Source organism: Erpetoichthys calabaricus, chromosome 4 (genome assembly GCF_900747795.2).
Source record: "Erpetoichthys calabaricus chromosome 4, fErpCal1.3, whole genome shotgun sequence".
Lineage (NCBI taxonomy): Eukaryota > Metazoa > Chordata > Cladistia > Polypteriformes > Polypteridae > Erpetoichthys > Erpetoichthys calabaricus.
The window spans coordinates 202584780-202604280 of NC_041397.2; the positions used below are offsets into that span (position 1 = coordinate 202584780).

General features: G+C 38.3%; 2 protein-coding genes across 3 annotated transcripts in view; both read right to left on the bottom strand.

Annotated features, from left to right (window-relative positions):
- pcp4b (Purkinje cell protein 4b) overlaps positions 1 to 19501 on the bottom strand; it is a 679051-nt gene that overhangs the window by 520648 nt on the left and 138902 nt on the right. The gene's annotated exons all lie outside the window — the stretch shown is intronic.
- Positions 1 to 19501, bottom strand: part of igsf5b (immunoglobulin superfamily, member 5b) — a 190574-nt gene that overhangs the window by 108006 nt on the left and 63067 nt on the right. The window contains exon 3 of one of the 2 annotated variants that reach the window (XM_028800189.2): positions 15854 to 16162. The exons of the other annotated variant lie outside the window; for it this stretch is intronic. Coding sequence (XP_028656022.2) covers positions 15854 to 16162 — 309 coding nt within the window. The remainder of the gene's footprint in view (positions 1 to 15853; positions 16163 to 19501) is intronic. 2 annotated transcript variants of the gene reach the window in all.

The following is a 19501-nucleotide window of genomic DNA, read 5'->3' on the forward strand; positions in this document are numbered from 1 at the left end:
CTGCATGTCTTTGGACTGTGGGAGGAAACCAGAGCGCCCGGAGGAAACCCACGCAGACACGGAGAGAACATGCAAACTCCACGCAGGGAGGACCCGGAAAGCGAACCCGGGTCTCCTTACTGCGAGGCAGCAGCGCTACCACTGCGCCACCGTGCCGCCTAGATAAGGTAATGGTAATAGAAAATAAAAAAAGAACTAATTTTTTAATTAAGTGGACTGAGACATTCTTGCATATAAAGAATTGTTCTGCATTCTCATCTGACTCGAGATTGACTTCTTTGAAAACAGAAGAAAGTTTTTCTATGCAAAAAACTCCATAATGATCCGCTATCTATCATGTTCAGATGCAGCCAACAATTTTAGCTTAAGACTTCAGCATATTGTTGTAAGTCTTCATTCGGGTACTTCTTTGAAAAATATTTAATTTAAGAAATTTGAATTATAATTATCCACAAACCCTCCGCCTTCAGTTACTAACAATAGCACACAAATCTTTTCATTAGTTGAGTTACAATCTGATGTCTACAAAAGCAATTTTAGCCTCATGATATTTTAAAATGGTATTAAAAACATATTTTATGTACACTACTGGTGTATGTAATTACACTTTATTATCACTGAGATTTTGAATATGACTCACAGTTACAAAAATTTGCAACAAACAAAACTGTAATAAACTATTTTATGATGTGACTACGTCCAAAACAGCCAACTAAGTCTTGACCACACCTGAATATTACAATTGCGTACATTTTCATATCTGTTTTATTATTGTATCACAAACACTGAGATAAAACATTGTTACAGCACACAGACTTGGCAGTCCAAACAAGCATTTTCCTTACTATAATTATTCCATATAGCATATTCTGAGATACTGTTTGAACTCACACCCATAGGGCTCTCTTCTAAAAGAATGAATACAGAGCACTTCCTGACTTCTCAAAGTCTACTGCTTCTTTCTCCTATTCTGCTCTTTGTCTACTCACTTATGGTGAGAGTTTTCCTATTACATTGTCTGCTCTTCTCTCTGCTCTCGTCTGCTCTGTCGTCCAAACCTCAACTGGAGAAGGTCACTCTAGGTGATAATGCAGCTGCAAGCATACAGATCCTCCACAGGGTCAATGTTATCAGTTTTGTCCACTGCCACACTATAATAATATAATCAGTACTTCAAATACTGTGTGTCATACATTTAATTTATGATGTAAATATACACATTCATTTTCCTAAACAGCCTATTGTATTACTAGATTGCAGGACCCAGAATCTATCTCAGCAATATGAAGTGCACAGCACCTGCCAACTATGGACAGGGCATTACTACATTCCAAAGGGCATTGATGCCTATAGCCATTCATTCTAAACTGCATGTTTGGGATGTGGGAGGACAATTGCCAGTGTTAAATTATTACTTGAAAGTTTGTATCTGAAAACAATGCTTCAATGAGTTTAGATGCTTGGTAATTTGAACCCTAGTCTTCAAATAATGAACTTTTCAAATGCGAAAATGTGGTGATTTTTTGGATGCTGGTTGGACATGCAAGTAAGAATTTTACTGTACCAAGTAGGCATGATAACAGTACTGCTGCTATTCCTGATACTACATGTACACTGTAAAGGGTTAATGAAATTCAATAACAGCAAATTTAATACTAGAAATTTTGTTTTCTAGAGCTGTGAGATAACACCATGAAGCCGTGCTTGTGTGGCAATGTACTTAATTTGTTTTACTTAATTATTTCTGCTACGTTTACATTTTTCAGGTTTTACCTTTTATGTTAATGGCTTAATTGTTTTGCACCATGCAGACACCATCAATGCTTGTGATTTCACTATAGGTGACAGCAGGTATTTTGGGTACCATGCTGTGATCTCATTAAGATGTGATTGAACTAAGCTGAAACTCTAAGCAAAATTTTCTGAAATATTAATCAAGCCTGATTCCTGTCCTTTCATTTTTGTTCTGTTTAGAAAAAGATCTATGTATTAGCATGCCTTTCTGGCTATGAGTAAATAAAGAATTAAATCTATTTCGGAAACATGTAATGTTAAACTAAAAGGACATATAAGAGAAACATTATTATAGATTGTTTAATAAAACTGAAATTCTACTGTTGTTGAGAGATGCTGGTATAGTTATTTCAAATAGTTATGGAGAATCTCTGGTCCATTTGTCTGCTAGTTTGACATCAATCTGTTCTGGTGTTTCATTTCTCTGAGCCATCGGATTCAAAGTGTAGTAAAAATGGAAGGAAAAAAACAACCCAAAGTTGTCTACATTTTGGGTTCAGACATAGTGTAGGGTCTTCACCTGATCAAATGAGAAAGGTGTGCAAATTTTGGTAGAAATTGGCCCAACGGTGTGAATTTGAATACACATTTACAGTATGCATATACAATTATAAATATAGTTACAGTACATGTATTCACATAGGGGACAGTTTAAGGGCTCTGGTAACGGTAATTCTTTGCTGCTCCAGGGATTGGCACTCTCGGACTATTAAGAAATTTAAAAAATACAAAGAGTTCCCATCCATTATTTTTTAATTTTCTTTTTCCATTACAGTGTTGTAGGGAGTCAGAGTGTATCCTGAAGACTGTGATGCATTGCAGAACTTGTGATTTTATATCACAAGCTTCATTTACATAATTTTAGAGAGTCAGAGGCAGATAAAATGCCCAGTCATGATCAGGTTTGATTTCATCCTAAGTTTGAGGGGCGGGTTCTGTGTATACAAGATCTGCATTGATCTCAGTGACACTAAGGAATGAGACGATGGATAGGTGAAAGTGACAGAAATTGCTGAAACTGTGACACTGACAGTGTTCACGTTTAACCTCAAAGTGTCCTGCTTTCACCTTCCAGGCTTTTAACTGATTAAAGCTGCAATACTGATCTGCAGGAGGGTGGTGAGTTTGTTTAATGAACACCATTACCTTAATCCATATGAAGAAACAGCCATTTTGTCTTTGCATACAATAAGCTTCTAAGTGCATATGTTTACTGAAAAAGTGTGTAATGCTGGTCAGAAGTAGAAGGTGGCATGTGGCATGGTTTTCCTTTGCAGATTACATTTCTGTGTAATTATGTGATTCATTTTCTGAAGATATGCATATCTTAACTGACTGTACTTTCCATAGCTAATTTATTGTATATTCCATAGTACCAGAGTAAGACTGTTGTGTTCAGCCAAATATTGGAACACTAACAGGACCCCCTGATTACCACAAAGTACTTCTCATTCAGACAGTGTAGGAGTGTTAATTGAAGTCAAATGACAGATGCTGTGTATTAGCATATTAATCAATGTATCAACATGTCGCCATTGTCAAAATTAGAGTTTGATTTTGGATGATGTCGATAGCCAGTATTCAAGCAGTTCTTTTTCATTTTCTAAATTATTATCCTGATGAAAAGAATAATCTGGGTAAGCTCATAATATTACAATAAGGCTGCTATTTCTTCAGATGTTGATGCATGTCACAGAATGTAAATAAATTACAAAAATGAACAAGAACAATTAATGATACATTGCTTACTGGTTCAGCGCCTTCTGTCATTTTAACGTTAATTAATCAGTGAAAATGTTGAAGGTAGAGAGATACATTGATGGGCGCGCAAGGGATTACTAGGGAGGTAAGGTGGTACATGGCTAGATCTTAAAAGAGCAAAAAGAAGCATAGAAAACTCCAGTACCTCTGAGTTGTGTTTGTCTATTACGCTGGTCGTTACAATACTATATGAATGAATGAATTTTGTTAAAACTATATATATATATATATATATATATATATATATACATACAGGGTGAGTCAAAATTATGTAAACACTAATGCTAATGCCACATATTAGCATTATGTGGCATTATGCCACATATGGTACATGTGTTGAAAATGATTACGAACAGGTTGAGACATTCCTGTAAATCATCTTGCACATATGAAGTATGTTTTGTGAATAACTTGTTTCTGCCATTCAAATGCTAACATAATTCTGACTCTTTGCATTATTTGACAGTAAACTATATAACATTCTATCATCTGCTTCTTGCGACTGAGAGGGCGTGGAGAACGTTTGCCGACTTGCAGACCAACCACATGTGTTACTTGGTAGGTAACCACCTATACAATCAGATCGTGTTTCAGACTGCGAATGCTATGAAATATATATATATATATATTGTGGGATATGGCTGGCAGTTCATCCTAGCCAATACCCCCGCGCTGCCCGGTGGAGCCCTTCTGGAAGTGCCCCGAGTTCCAGCAGGGCAACATGGACAATGGAGTTTTACATCACAGCCCTGCTGGAGACCATGGGGGCCGCCAGGGGACGCTGTAGGGAGGCTCAGGGACATATATTTTTCTTATAACCCGGAAGTACTTCCCAGTCACGGGGACAGAGGAAATGATGTACTTCCGGGTTGAAGAAAAGAAGAAGTTTTCACCTGACCCGGAAGTGTTATAAAGTCACATGGACTGAGGGACAGAAACACTTCCGGGTTAAAGACTTTAAAAGGACTGTGGGAGATCCCAGCAATGAGCCATGTTGGGAGGAAGGGTAACTGAGCTGCTGGGAGTGGAGGATTTGTTGATTGATTATTGTATTGGATTATTGAGTATTGTGGAGTGGAGGGTGCTTTGTGTACATTACTATTATAATAAATATTAATTTTTGGATTTTTATCTGGTGTCAAATGAGTGGTCTGAGGGTTCAAGGGGACGACAGTGCCCCCTATCTGTCACAATAAATATACAGTATATATATATATATATATATATATAGTGATGGAAGAACCGTTATCCCAGATGATTTTTGACACCTCCCTTACCTGGTCAGGAGGCCTTGATAATGGAAAACCAGGAAGGAAGTGATATCTCCTTTCCATGCCAGGGCTCAGAGGTGGAAGGAAGGTACAGTGGGTACATTGGGAGTGGCATCCTTTCTTTCACTGAGCAGCATCTGGGATGCACCTGGAAGGACTGCACAGTGGTCAACTGCCTGCTATGGACAGAGCGTCCACCCATACACTGAGTGGCAGCATCCCATCTTGCAAGCCCCAGTATGGATGTCCGCAGGGAAGCATGGGAGTTGTGATCCTATGGCCCTGCCCTGTTGGGTTCTTTGGGAGCCACCAGGGGGAACTCTTGGATACTGATGTCACAAGGATTGAGGTGGTCCTGCCTGACCTGGAAGTATTTACCGGGTGCATTAGTTTAAGCACTAAAAGTACTCCCAGGTCTGGAGTTAAAACGGAGCCCTCCACTCAACTTGGGAAAAAAAAGAAAAGAAAGAGTTCAAATGTATTGCTGAGTTGTGCTGAAGGTAATGTTTGAAATGGGGCTGTTGTGGTGCAATTATGTCTTAGGGTTTGCCCACTAGTGGCCGCTATATATATATATATATATATATATATATATATATATATATATATATATATATATATATATATATACAGTACATACAGGGTGAGTCAAAATTATGTTAACACTAATGGTACTACTATGTATGTACTTATATACAATTGTGTGGTCAATTTATGTGCCAATGACAGCAGACAGGTTGAGACATTCCTGTAAATCATCTTGCACATATAAAGTACGTTTTGTGAATAAATTGTTTCTGCCATTCAAATATTAACATACAGTAATTTTGACTCACCCTGTATATATAGATATACACACTACTTCACCCTTTCACATCTGGGTCAGAAGAATGTGGAAAACCCTAGATACCTCAAAGCATAACAAAACCATACCCTGGAGTGTTGCTTGAGGTCATGCCCATGAGGTCAAAAAGAAAAGGTTCTGGATTCTCTTCTTGCAGTCATGAGATCAGAGTAACTAGGATAAAAGAGAGGACTTGAAGAAACTTTAACAGTTCAGATCTGGCTACAGCCAGAGAAGGATCTCAACTGTTTGGCAGGTGTTAAATCTTCATTTTATGAGATAAGGCCGATAACGAGCAATAACTAAGTCAGACTTGATCAAAAAACTTTGGAAAGCTTCACTAAGCCATGAGGTCTGCTTTAGGAGGCTTCTATATTGCAGATAGAGTGCTGTGGACTGAAATTGACAGAAACTGTAAACACTGAATATTTCTAAACGCACACACACATACATGTATTTCTAAAACATAACAACATTCTCAAAGCTGCCAGCCCAATTTAGGGTAGCACTGTGTGCCAGTCAGGAACAGGTCATGGACTGTGTAGCTGTCTTTTGCAGGGTTCATTCACATACACATACGCATTCAAACAAGGACAGACTGGAATTGGCAGTTAACCTACACAAATGCTTTTGGAGATGATGGGAAAAAAAACAGAAGTACTGGGGAGAACATACAAACTACACAGACAAAGAAGTGTGTATGGTTCAAACCCAGCTGGACCCATAAGGAAGATGTGCTAACCACTATGCTACAATTATTATTTATTTATTTATTGCAGTCTTTTAGCTTGTAAAGATATCAGTGATGGCAATATAAGTAAATGGTAAAGAATTGTATTTTAATTTACACTAAAGTGTACAATTATAAAGGATGTAATAATGAAATATAATAATGTAATAAAATAATACATATTTTTCTCCATTTTGCTACCATTTTGATACATTGCCAATGATTTTATGATTAAACACCTTCTTGTGATTTTTTTCTTTTAAGTATGTTTTTATTCCTTGGGAGTTATTTTTTATATGAGGCACATATTGTATAGACATCAGCAATGACTGGATGAAGAAAATAATGTACAAGAGAAAACCATCTGAGAAGAATTTGTTGTTCTTGCCTAGCAATAAATTTGAATGAATGTGCTACAAATCAGTAGAAAACTTGCTGACTGATCCTCTAAAATGCCAAGCCTCACATTTAATTAAAGCATAAGTCCTTAAAGAAAGTACTGCTTCACTAGTAAAGCATTTTATCTAGCATATGTTCTGGTTAATGGGTATAGTTGTCAGTGGGAATTTGTAGCACCGTCAATAAGTGGCCCCGCAAGGAATTATTCTGAAAGAAGAAGGGCCACCCTGTTCATCGTATGCAAAGGGAAAGTAAAATAAATAAATAAATACATTCAGAATGAGGAGTCCATGTCTTTACTACTTTACTTTACTTTTTTCATTCTACATTCTATTGTTAATTACATAGGGGTTCCTTTTATTGAATTTAAATTGCTAGTGTCCTTCATATAGTTCTGGACAAACTGTACTTTAGACGTGCTTCAAATAAATAGAAGTTAACCTTTTTTTCTTATTTTTTGAAAATCTTGTTATTGCTGATCCACTTCTTCCGACCTTGTATTATTTCTGTTTGGAATCTGGGGCACCACCCTGAAAGCAGCTACTTTGCAGTCAATTTCCAACTGCTGAGGGGTAGCAGAAGAAGGTTTCATGTTTACTGTTTAATCCATAATGAATCAGTTGTTTCACTATACAGTCTGCTTTAGTTTTGTTTTGACGACAGGGTCTTGGGTAGTGTGTAGGCTCAAAATCAGGTGCGGAGTGTGCAAGCGTGTTTCACTCAGTAGTTAATTGGAGTACTTGGCCAATCACATCACATACACATGCTGAGTCCGGCGGATTGGTTGGACGCCTCAATTATGCCTCGGGTGGAGCAACATGTCATACCTACACTGAATTAAACAGGCAGGATAAAGGATCCTGCACGGGACAGAGAAGGAAGAACGAAGAGACAGAAAGAAAAGAGAGCAGCAGTTAATAGGCCAGAAAGAAGGAGAGGTGCAAGACTGAAGGAAGCAGGCAGACTGGAATACGAGCCTCAGGAGAGGGGATGCGGTTGAGGGTTGCTCCTGCTGGGCACTCCTGCTGATTACTCTGGAGTGGCTCCACCACAAGGCCAGGAATGGCAGCAGGAGTCCGAAGGAATGGAGGTTTGGCAGCAACCCATAGAATGCCATGCGATGGGCGGTGGGTACACAAGAATATCAGAAGGTTCTTTGCACCTGATGGTAGACATCTCTCCATGCTCCGAGACTCAAATTGGGAAACATCACTCTTAAAGGGATTCGCCAGGGCTCTTGCATTTTATAGGGCAGCTTCCTGCTAAGGGATTTTAACCTCGCTTTTAAAGGATTTATTCATGGATTGTTTTTAACCTCTACTGGACACTGAGATTTTCATGGATTATTTATTTATTGGATTTATCATTTAATGTACTGTTTTGGACACTTTGTTTTGATTGTTTTAAATAAAAGCACTGTCACTTTTGCACCTACCCCATGGCTGGAAGTTTGTGTCCTCATTTGCCCGGCTCATCTTAATTTCATGACTATCAACGATCCAGGTTCAAGAGGCTCCCCGAATACAACTGGTACACTGTCACAATGCAGTATGATCCAAAATACTTGTATATTATTATAAAGGCCAAAACAAGCACTAAAATGACAAATGACTTTACGGCAGACATATTCAAGAAGAATCTACTCTGCAAGATACATAACAAGCCAAAAAATCTTCAGATTGTGATAATGTATTCACACAGAGCAGCTCTTCCTGAGGAAAACTCAAATGGAATACAAAATTAAAGTGAAGTATACTGTTGCTGAAAAGGAAACCCTTGGACTCGATTTAGCACTGAAGGCAGGTGTTTCAAGAAATGTTCTACAAACATTGACTTCTTCAATTAAAAACATTGCTTAAGGAACAATGAAAACAACTGCTATCAGACAGAATTATGCTTAAGTAATGACTGGATAGAGATTATTTATTGACCCTTTAAGTGACCCTGGGGTTGCACTGGAATTATGCTAAAATGGAGAATACCATTTGGATGATGACTTAGAGTTTCAGGCTTACTCGTATGGAATGTTTACTTTGGTTACTAAGTGAGGGACTGGGAGATGTGAGCCAGCATAATGAAGATAAATCATGCTTATGTGCATAAGAATTTACTGGGCCTGCTGATTATTCTGAACTTTATTGCTCTGTTTGTTGACACTTTATTCATATTTATGGGTTACAAATCATATTTCTCATCCTTATTTTGTTACCTGTTTTGGCCTTCTGTATTATCAGTTAGCAAAGAATTACTCTTTTAGGCCAGAGAGCTTATATTTTTATGAGCATTCACATCCACTAATTATTACAGTTTTTCTCAATTGATTAAACGCAAAATCTTGAATTGCTGGCTAGATAACCATTTGCTTTCATTCAGTCCTTAAACGTATGACACTAATCCCGAAATGACAAACTCTTTTTTCTATTGCAGATTGGCTGCACCATTTGGGCAGATCTTCCAACACAAATCCCATTACTGAAGCACAGTTCTTACCACACAAGCAATCAGAAAACACTATTCTCTAATGAACACAGTGTGTCACAACTTGAGCTCGATAAGAACAAACCTCTCCAGCTGAAAGCACTGAGTGTCAAAATGCTTCACACTCAACGCTAAACTACTGACTGCATAAAATGTAGCCATGCGTGCTTAATGTGGTTGTTTTTTATTAACCTAAACATGGTAAATAGACAGGGAGTCAGAAGAGGAAGAGCACGAGCACAGACCAGAAGAACTGTAATATCGCATGATAGTCATGCTACTATGGTCCACCACATGTTTGTCCATGGATTGACAATGAGAGCAGCTGGGCAATGAGTGCATCCAAATCGTAGTCGCTACATAGTTGCTTCCATAGTCTTCTATTGTTTTAGAGTGCACCCAAGCCTGGTTAAGACACAGCAGGACATAATGCTCTTGCTTCCTTCAGAGAGAATATGATGTGGATGAGGCTTTGTGGCCTGACCCAGGCCAGAGACATTACATATAAGCTGATGGATGATGTCTGTCAAATACTGTAAAGTGACAGATAATTCATTTCCTTACAGTTGTTTTTTGTCATTTATGAACTTTTGTTTTACATTATGATTTCATACATTTGTTTTGCAGAATATACAGAACTGGTTTTTTTTTTTGTGCATCACTTTACTCTCTTGCAGTATCATTTTGAGTTTCAGTGTATTTGAGAAAATAAACATTTGAAACTTGGAGTTGCATATGGTGAACCTGTACACTTTCATTAAAGTTCAAAAAAGGGAAACTATGCACACAATTCTGAATACATGAAGCTCATGTATCAACTATATAGATAGATAGATAGATAGATAGATAGATAGATAGATAGATAGATAGATAGATAGATAGATAGATAGATAGATAGATAGATAGATAGATACTTTATTAATCCCAAGGGGAAATTCACATACTCCAGCAGCACCTTACTGATACAAAAAAAAAAACTAAAGATTGATAATAATGCAGGTAAAAAACAGACAATAACTTTGTATAATGTTTAATGTTTACCCCCCCCCCCCCCCCCCAGGTGGAATTGAAGAGTCGCACAGTGTGGGGGAGGAATGATCTCCTCAGTCTGTCAGTGGAGCAGGAAAGTGACAGCAGTCTGTCGCTGAAGCTGCTCCTCTGTCTGGAGATGATACTGTTCAGTGGATGCAGTGGATTCTCCATTATTGACAGGAGCCTGCTGAGCGCCCGTCGCTCTGCCACAGATGTCAAACTGTCCAGCTCCATGCCAACAATAGAGCCTGCCTTCCTCACCAGTTTGTCCAGGCGTAAGGCGTCTTTCTTCTTAATGCTGCCTCCCCAGCACACCACCGCGTAGAAGAGGGCGCTCACCACAACCATCTGATAGAACATCTGCAGCATCTTATTGCAGATGTTGAAGGATGCCAGCCTTCTAAGGAAGTATAACTGGCTCTGTCCTTTCTTACACAGAGCATCAGTATTGTCAGTCCAGTCTAATTTATCATCCAACTGCACTCCCAGGTATTTATAGGTCTGCACCCTCTGCACACAGTCACCTCTGATGATCACGGGGTCCATGAGGGGTCTGGGCCTCCTAAAATCCACCACCAGCTCCTTGGTTTTGCTGGTGTTCAGGTGTAGGTGGTTTGAGTCTCACCATTTAACAAAGTCATTGATTAGGTCCCTATACTCCTCCTCCTGCCCACTCCTGATGCAGCTCACGATAGCAGTGTCATCAGCGAACTTTTGCACGTGGCAGGACTCCGAGTTGTATTGGAAGTCCGATGTATATAGGCTGAACAGGACTGGAGAAAGTACAGTCCCTTGTGGCGCTCCTGTGTTGCTGACTACAATGTCAGACATGCAGACATGACTCCAAACTGCTAAACTCTAACTACAATTCCATTAGTCTTACTCAAATATCATTCTAAATGACAGCTTTGCAAAGCTCTGAACACAAATTGCTTCATTTAGCACACTTTTTTCACCTAGAAATATTGGCCTTCAAAATGCAACACCCTGATTACCAATTAGTCTCACTCATGTTGTGCCTGTGCAAACTCAACTGGAAGAAAAATATAATTATGTGTCAGAGTATAAAAAAGACCTCTAATACAGGTGTTAGGCAAGAAGATGGAGCAGCAAGAACACAGAGGAAGTGCAAAGAGTGAGAGTAAAAGGAGGCCTAGCAGGCAGCGAAGACCACGTTCAGGACGAGGAGGAGGAAGAGGAAGGCAAAGGCAAGCCAATATTTCCCAATGAAATACATACAACTTTGGAGGACCATGTAATCAATCATGGCCTAAGCATGACTGAAGCTGGGCAGCAAGTCCAGCCAAATCTGAGCTGCTTCACAGTAGCCTCAGTTATTCGGGCCCATAGATAAGAGAATAGGTAAGCAAACACTTGAGAAGTTTAACAGTACTCACTACAGTAATTACACTATACCAGGGGTCTGCAACCTTCACTATGAAAAGAGCCATTTTGCCCCCTCTTCCTCCAAAGAAAAATAGTCTGGAGCCGCAAAACATAACACAGCTGATAAACTTTTAAAAGTTTTAATCTTTTTTAAGATTTTACATGTTACAACCACAGAATACAACAAACAGAAGTGCAGTGTGCATGTGTAGGGCTACTTTGAAATAAATTAAACTGAACTATGCAGGCCTATTTGGGTCCTTCCTATACCTGTGTAAAATTAAAATAAAAACTAGCCCACTTTAATATAAATAAAACATTTAGCTGTAGCTTAGCAGCTTTAAAAAAGTAAACATAAAATTCCATTTCAGTGTGCTGAATCAACTGAAGCACCTGAACATACAAAAAAACCTACATCAGCTCCGGGTCCGAAATGAATGTGTTTCGTTTTTCTGAAAAATAATAGCATATTAAATGCTATTGTTGTCACCTGTTTAAAGTGACTTCTGTTTCTGAAGTTCGCTGCTGATCATCTCTATGTCGGGGCTGTACAATGTGACTTTGACCTTCACACAGGACTGCAGGCTCTCATGTGTGAGGCAGGAGCGATATTTGGACTTTATGAAGTTCATGCTTGAGAAAACTTGCTCACTTAAGTATGTTGAGCCAAAGACGGACAGGACTCCAAATGCATATTTTTTCATGTTCATATACGTTTCGGGAATGGCACTCCATGTGTCGAAAACAAATTTGTCGGGTTTGGGGAGGTTTTCAATATCACTCCATTTGTGCTCTTTAGCGAGAGTAGCCTTCTGACGGGTGACTTCTTCAAGATCCGCTGTCAGGCATTTGAACTTGGACACCCATTAATCTTTATCTGCTATGTCGTCCAGTTCAATTTCTAGATCGGGCTTACTCCTGTGAATGCGGATGTGTTCAGCAGGGATGGGTCGATGTCCAGGGGTGTGACAGGGAAGGAGAGAGTGTTTTTTTCCTTTCTGAACTCACTGAATCTTTCTCTAAATGCAGCTTGCATTTTCTGAACAATTTCCCGTTTGTTTTTAAAGTCGGAGAATAGATGCTCTGATATTTTTATGAACGATTCTTTCATGTATTCTCCGTCTGTGAACGGCTTACCCCTCCTTACGATCTCTTGAGCTGCCACAAAACTAGCAGCTGTAGTTGACTGTGTAGAAGTGATCCACTTTTTGAAAGTATGTTTGCTCTGTTCAGCTTTCCGTTGCAGTTCCGAAATTGCTCTCTTTCGCTCATCTTTTCGCTTATTTTCAGTGAATGCTGAGAGCTTGTTTTGAAAATGTCTTTCAACGTTACATTTTTTGTTGTTCGATAATTTATCGCCACATATTAAGCACACCGGTAAGCCAGCGTCGTTGGCGGTGAAGGCAAATGCTTCTGTCCACGCAGAATTAAACTCTCTAAATTAGATGTTAAAATGTATAACAGTAGTAGTAGTAGTAGTAAATAAACATATATATATATATATATATATATATATATATATATATATATATATATATATATATATATATATATATATATATATATATCCATCCATCCATTTCCCAACCCGCTGAATCCGAACACAGGGTCACGGGGGTCTGCTGGAGCCAATCCCAGCCAACACAGGGCACAAGGCAGGAACCAATCCTGGGCAGGGTGCCAACCCACCGCAGATATATATATATATATATATATATATATATATATATATATATATATATATATATATATATATATATATATATAAATACAAGTTAAATTAAGAAATTGCCATCATTCATTTTCATGGTTTTTATTTTTTTGTCAAGGCCAAAGGGAGCCACTACAAGGAGGCTGAAGAGCCGCATGTGGCTCCAGAGCCGCGGGTTGCCGACCCCTGCACTATACCATAAATTTATGGTCTCTGTGGATATCTAGAATGTACCATGTAATGCAATGTTTTGTCTTACATTTGCATAGTTATACTGTAAAATGTGTACCCTATAATGTGTGTATATACTTTTCACAGAACAGAAAGACAGCTAGCAAGAGGTGGCAGATGCTAGAAATTCACAAACAAGCAAGAGACCTCTGTAATAAACATGGCTTTGGAAAATAATGGCATCACCATGGGGGAAATCAGAGTCCTGGAAAACAATGTTTCTTTTTCACAAAGATGGACCAGTTCAGCCTGTCCACAATTGACCGTGTCTTGAATCAACACCATCTGAGGATGAAACAGCTGTACCATGGTCCATTTGAGTGGAACTCTGACTGAGTGAAAGAGCAATGATACTAATATGTGCATGTGAATACAGCATCCTCTAAGTATTCTTTAAATAGATGTCACTATGTACCTCAGTGTTCCTGTAAGTAGGCCCTTTGTCTGATATACTCATTCTCCCTATTTCAGAGAATGCTTGAACTTGATGCCAGTGCTGTTCCTTATGAATATATCTTGACGAAGGGTTCAACCTGCAGAAGACCAGGCGGCAGGGGAGGAACATCACTGGCAACCATGCCACCACTGTCAATTGGAATGGGTCAGTGTGGGGGTTATACATCACCATGAACACTTGGTGCCTATACTCTCCGTTTGTTAACATTCCTTGACGAACTCAAAAATATCCTCATCCTCCAGAGCAGCCTACCCTGTCATTTGGGATAATGTAAGGTTCCACTAGGCCGCTGTAGTCCATGACTGGTTCACCAACAACCCACGTCTTGTAGTGCTGTACCTTCCACCTTATTACCCATTTCTAAATCCAAAAGAGGAATTCTTTTCAGCATGGCAGTGGTAAGTTTACGAACTCAGAACCCAAAAGTGTGCGACTCTACTCCAGGAAAAGGAGGAGGCATGTGATGTCATCTACACAGATGAATGCCGGGGATGGATCCACCATGCCAGACTTTTTTTCCCCTACTGCTTTGCCAGGGGGAACATTGCAGTCAATGTGGATGAGGTCTTCTGGCATGAGAGCGCAGAGTGATCTGTTTCATTGCATTTTGCAATTGGTTTTGTCAGTTCAGCTGGACACTTTGTCTTGCAGTAACAAATAAATTTTTCTTTTGTTACCTTTTTGTATCTGTGGACTGATTTTTCTTGTAGTGTTTCTCATTTGTATTTTCATTAAATAGGTGAAATTACTGAGTTTTCCTACATACTACGTAAAACAGGTAACATTTGTGTTGCATATACTGTACATGTAGTATTGTAAATGCTATTTCAGGACAAAAAACCCTGCACTTCACCAAAACAAGAAAAAGGAAACTAATTTACACACACTTGTATACATTTGAATATGTAACATGGCCTCGTGATGCCAAAACATACACGAACACTTTTGATAGTAGTGTTTTGAATCTACAGTATCACAGCAGTGTTTATTTGATGCTCTGCAAGACATAAACATAATAGCTGTGTGTATTGTTTTGGTGGAAGGAATTGGTGTTGAGAAGATAGAGCCTGGTTTACAGTGCTGTCTTTCATTTTGCAAGAGATTTGTGGCATTTTGACAAAGTAGTTAATTCTTTTCAGTTTGTGTTTAGAGTTTTGAGAAATTGAGCCACAATTTCTGGAAATGTGTTTAAACATTTGGGAAAAACTGTATTGCATGCTGAGTGCTATCAATGGAAACCTTGATAAGCATGCAATACATGGCATCTGGCGGCCTCAAGTATTTAGACCGGTGTCCTGAACCGATGTGGGTTATGTCTTGTGGTCATTGTACGTGTGATCATTTTTGCTTGCTTGTGTGTGTCATCTGAGTGAAATGTTTGCTTTAAATGGCAGGATGAATGACTTTGAGTTGACGGTTTGCTTTTGGGCAGAAACTCTGGGATTTGAACAGATGAGTGAGGTGTTATGAAACTGAAATGAGGACCCATTCAGATAAATGTGTTTATGCAATTGAGAAAAACTGTAATAGCTTATGAAAAGTATATAGCACGCTCAAGTAAGAATTTCACTGTACCCTGAAATTGTGACAATAATGACCTTATAATAAAAAAGCTATAAACATATTTTACAAGTAAGATGTTCTGAAACTGAAGTTTTATTTTTTCTCTTATGTGAAAAATCTTAACTTATAAACCATACCAATTGAGAGAATACAGAAAACTAAAATATTATAAAAGAAATATTAATAGAATACATACCTTGAACAAATAAGTTTGCTTCAGCAGTTCCACCTCCTTGAAGCTTACAAGCTACTACTCCACTATTATTAAGGGAAACTTCTGAAATGATAAGTTCCAGAATGAGGGAATCACCATTTGTGTAATTTCGGGAGGTGAAATGACCCAGTGTTTCAATAGGTCCAAAGTTCTCTATGACTGTTAGTACCAGGGATGATCTCAGCATCCAGATGAGCACTTGCCAATTTCTCGTTAATGTACAATTGAAAGAAGCAGTGCCATTTTCAAGAACAGCTGCATTTTTTGGTCCTTGTAGAATCTTTTCACTTGCTGGAAATAAAAATGGTGCAAATAAAAAAGTTAATAAAGGCATCTACACATGACATACAGTATTTTTCCCCATTTTAATACTACGTTTTATCAGTGAGTGTATAACACTTCTGCATGACGTATGTGTATTCTGCTAACATTTGTGTGCATTTCATTGGTTATTACATAGTTCCAGCCTTTGATATTACACAATGTCAAACTTTCTGCACTAGGAATTTTGCTAAATGTTAAACAGAGTTGTGAGAAAAAATATCTGTCGTTATCTGGTTTTCAGTAGTATTGCATAATTTGCACAATGCATTTTGTAGTATTGTTTCATTTACGTACAGGATTGCCAGGGAGAAAAAAAATAAGTCTACAGTGTGGTGTTTTCTGTATTGCCTGTTTAAGACCCTCACAAGATGCAATCTACAGATATGAAAATGTTATGTGAACTCAAACTACTTAAAGATATATTCTGGATCATTTGCTTCGGTATTCTGTTTTATCATATTGAGACAAATATAAATCTGACTTAGTGTTAACAGTGTCTCATTGAAGCATGTCATGCCACAATAAATAATGCTTCAAAACAACTGCAAATATATTTTTCAGAAATGGTTATATGTTTAATTCTTAAGCTTTGGTACGACATCAAATCACAATCAAATCTATTAGTGCGATCATCTTCTCAGAAATGTTTGTTCTGCCGGAACCTTCAAAATATGGAGTATTCCAACATGTAGGTATCTGAAGGCTCTGATCATAACTGGTAAGGTCAGTTTTTATGTCTATCTTATCAGAAAAACGATGAGTTAAAGTGGATCCATGAGTAGCTAATAGGAAATCATTTTTCACTAGCAAGTACTTAAGTACTTGTGTACTTTTGATAAAACACTCCTATTTATTCCTAAACACTTCTGCAACAGTAGTCCATATAGAGACATGTGGCAAAGTGTAATGTAATGTAATATAATGAAAGGAGACCGGTCAATAACTACAGGAAACATCTTTTCTCTCTCCAAAACTATCTGGTCACCTCTCTTCTCTGACATGGAGCTGTTGCCACCTTCCTTGCAGCACTGAGCCCCACTAGTACTGACATGAGGTGAAACTTTAAACATGCAGAAGCAGACTTCTGTTCTGTTCCCAAAACCCACTTCCAGCTGGGACCACTCTGTCCTTTTACCCCTAAACTTAGACATTCTTTGAAATAATAAGACACTGCTGAATGATCAAGGATTGCCTGCCTGTAAACAGTGGAACCTTGGTGGCTTCCCCATTACGAATCCTTAGATTTAGCTGAAGTGAAGTTCCCAATAGAGACTTCAAAGGGGATTACCCCATACTACCCAAAATCTTGGAAATTAACTATACTTATGCCTCTTATGATAGCCCACCAGGCAGTTATTGGGGATTTCTTACCACATGCTTGCATGAATTTTGGGTGGACCATGCCCTGATACTTTTATGTATTGGCACTATAGGAATAGATTTGTGTCCATGACTATATTGTGATAGCCTTGCAATCCATGTAGTGTCTAACATGGTTCAGTTTGCTGTCTTGAATCTGTGTAAAATACCAGTGTGCTAATCAGGGGAGGGGGGTCCCAGTTAGTGCTCTGCTGTTGGCATAAATCCTACATCTGCTAATATAGAATACAAAATAATTAGCTATAGTGAATAGTGGCAGTTAGAATATGCCTACCATAAGTAGATGATTTACATCAAACACAAATACAACAACATTTATTTATATAGCACGTCTTCATACAAATTATGTAGCTCAAAGTGCTTTACAAGATGAAGAAATAAGAAAAATATAAAAATATGATTAGACAATACTAAATAACAAAGCTTTTTGGAGTTAGGTGAGTACAGCGGTCCCCCCAGCTGTAGACTCTCCAACTGCAGTTTCAGTTACCCACTCTTTGAAAATATTAAATTAAAAAAAAAAAAGACAAAAGTTTAAAATTGATTAAAACTAAATTAACCACGCACCTGCATGGCTGAAAAGTGTTGAACCCCATTCATCATGAATGATTCCATTGTCCAGTGTTTTTCCTGTCATCCACTCCTGCTTTGCCACCAGCCTTTCTCTTACTGGGAGTCATGCTATAGCATCTATGGGGTAAATGTTACCCACGCTCGCAGTATCGCTATAGATATAACTTTTCTTTTGCTCAATATGGCTCATCCATGCTCGCAGTATCACTATAGATATAACTTTTCTTTTGCTCAATATGGCCCCAAAGCACAAAAGTAATGATGCTGGCAATTCTGCTAAGCCAAAAAGAAGATGTGAAGTCCCTCCTATAAGTGAGAAAATCAAACTTCTTGTTTTAAAATTGAAAAAAACAAAGTCGTATGCTGAAGTTGCCAGAATGTACAACAAGGATGAATCATCAATGTGTGAAGTAATAAAAAACAACAATGGAACTCATGCTAGTGTTGCTTGTACCCCCAACACTTTAAAATAAACTATCAAAGCAGAACAGATTTAAAACAACCAAAATGTTGTCTCTCAGACTTCAAGAATAGGCATGGCAAGAGAAGAGAAGTGCCAGCCTTAGATAGTAAAAGAGTCTATACTGAGATTAGGCAACTGAATATAAATATTCTGTGATGAGATAGGGACAAAGTACACACTGAAATCTTTCAAGCAAAAAAAAAAAAAAAACAGACCCCTTCAGGACATGGAAGATAAGCAAGAAACATTCAGTGCCAGGGCCATTTCCTAGCATAAGCAAGTTTAGAAACCACTTGCGTTACCGTAGCCAGTGGAGGAAGTCCCAACTCAGATTGATAGGTGGGATGAAGAGAGTAGAGAGAATCAGTAAACTGTTTAGGGCCCCAAAATGGCTTAAACAGTCATTCTCAATGTCCCAGATCCAAAAGGGCCTATAAAAATGCAACGGAGAGTCTAAACTGACATCAAACTTTTTGACATTTCTGAAGTTAAACATTCCACGATATAGCATTTTGAGTCTCATGCTTTATTCTATGAATAATTTTGCTAAGTTCGCTGTGTTGCTTTGTGATTACTTCTTGTTTTTAGCTATCTTGCAGTGGTTCATTTTTTGCTGTTTGATTTGTATGATAGTAACCTTAATGTTACTTTGCACTGATTGTTTTATTTCCTTTTGGCTCATTTCTGCTTTGAAATTCTTAAACTCTTCCTCCCTCACTATTCTTTGTTTCTCTGACAGCTTTTGTAAAAGTACATATAATGACTGCATTCCATCTGCATCCACTCCCTAAATTGTGGGAGTAGTATATAGAGAGCTCAGTCTGAAATAAGAATTGGCTGTAAGTGGGTGCAGGAGAGGTATGAAAATATAAAGAATGTCTTCATGCCAG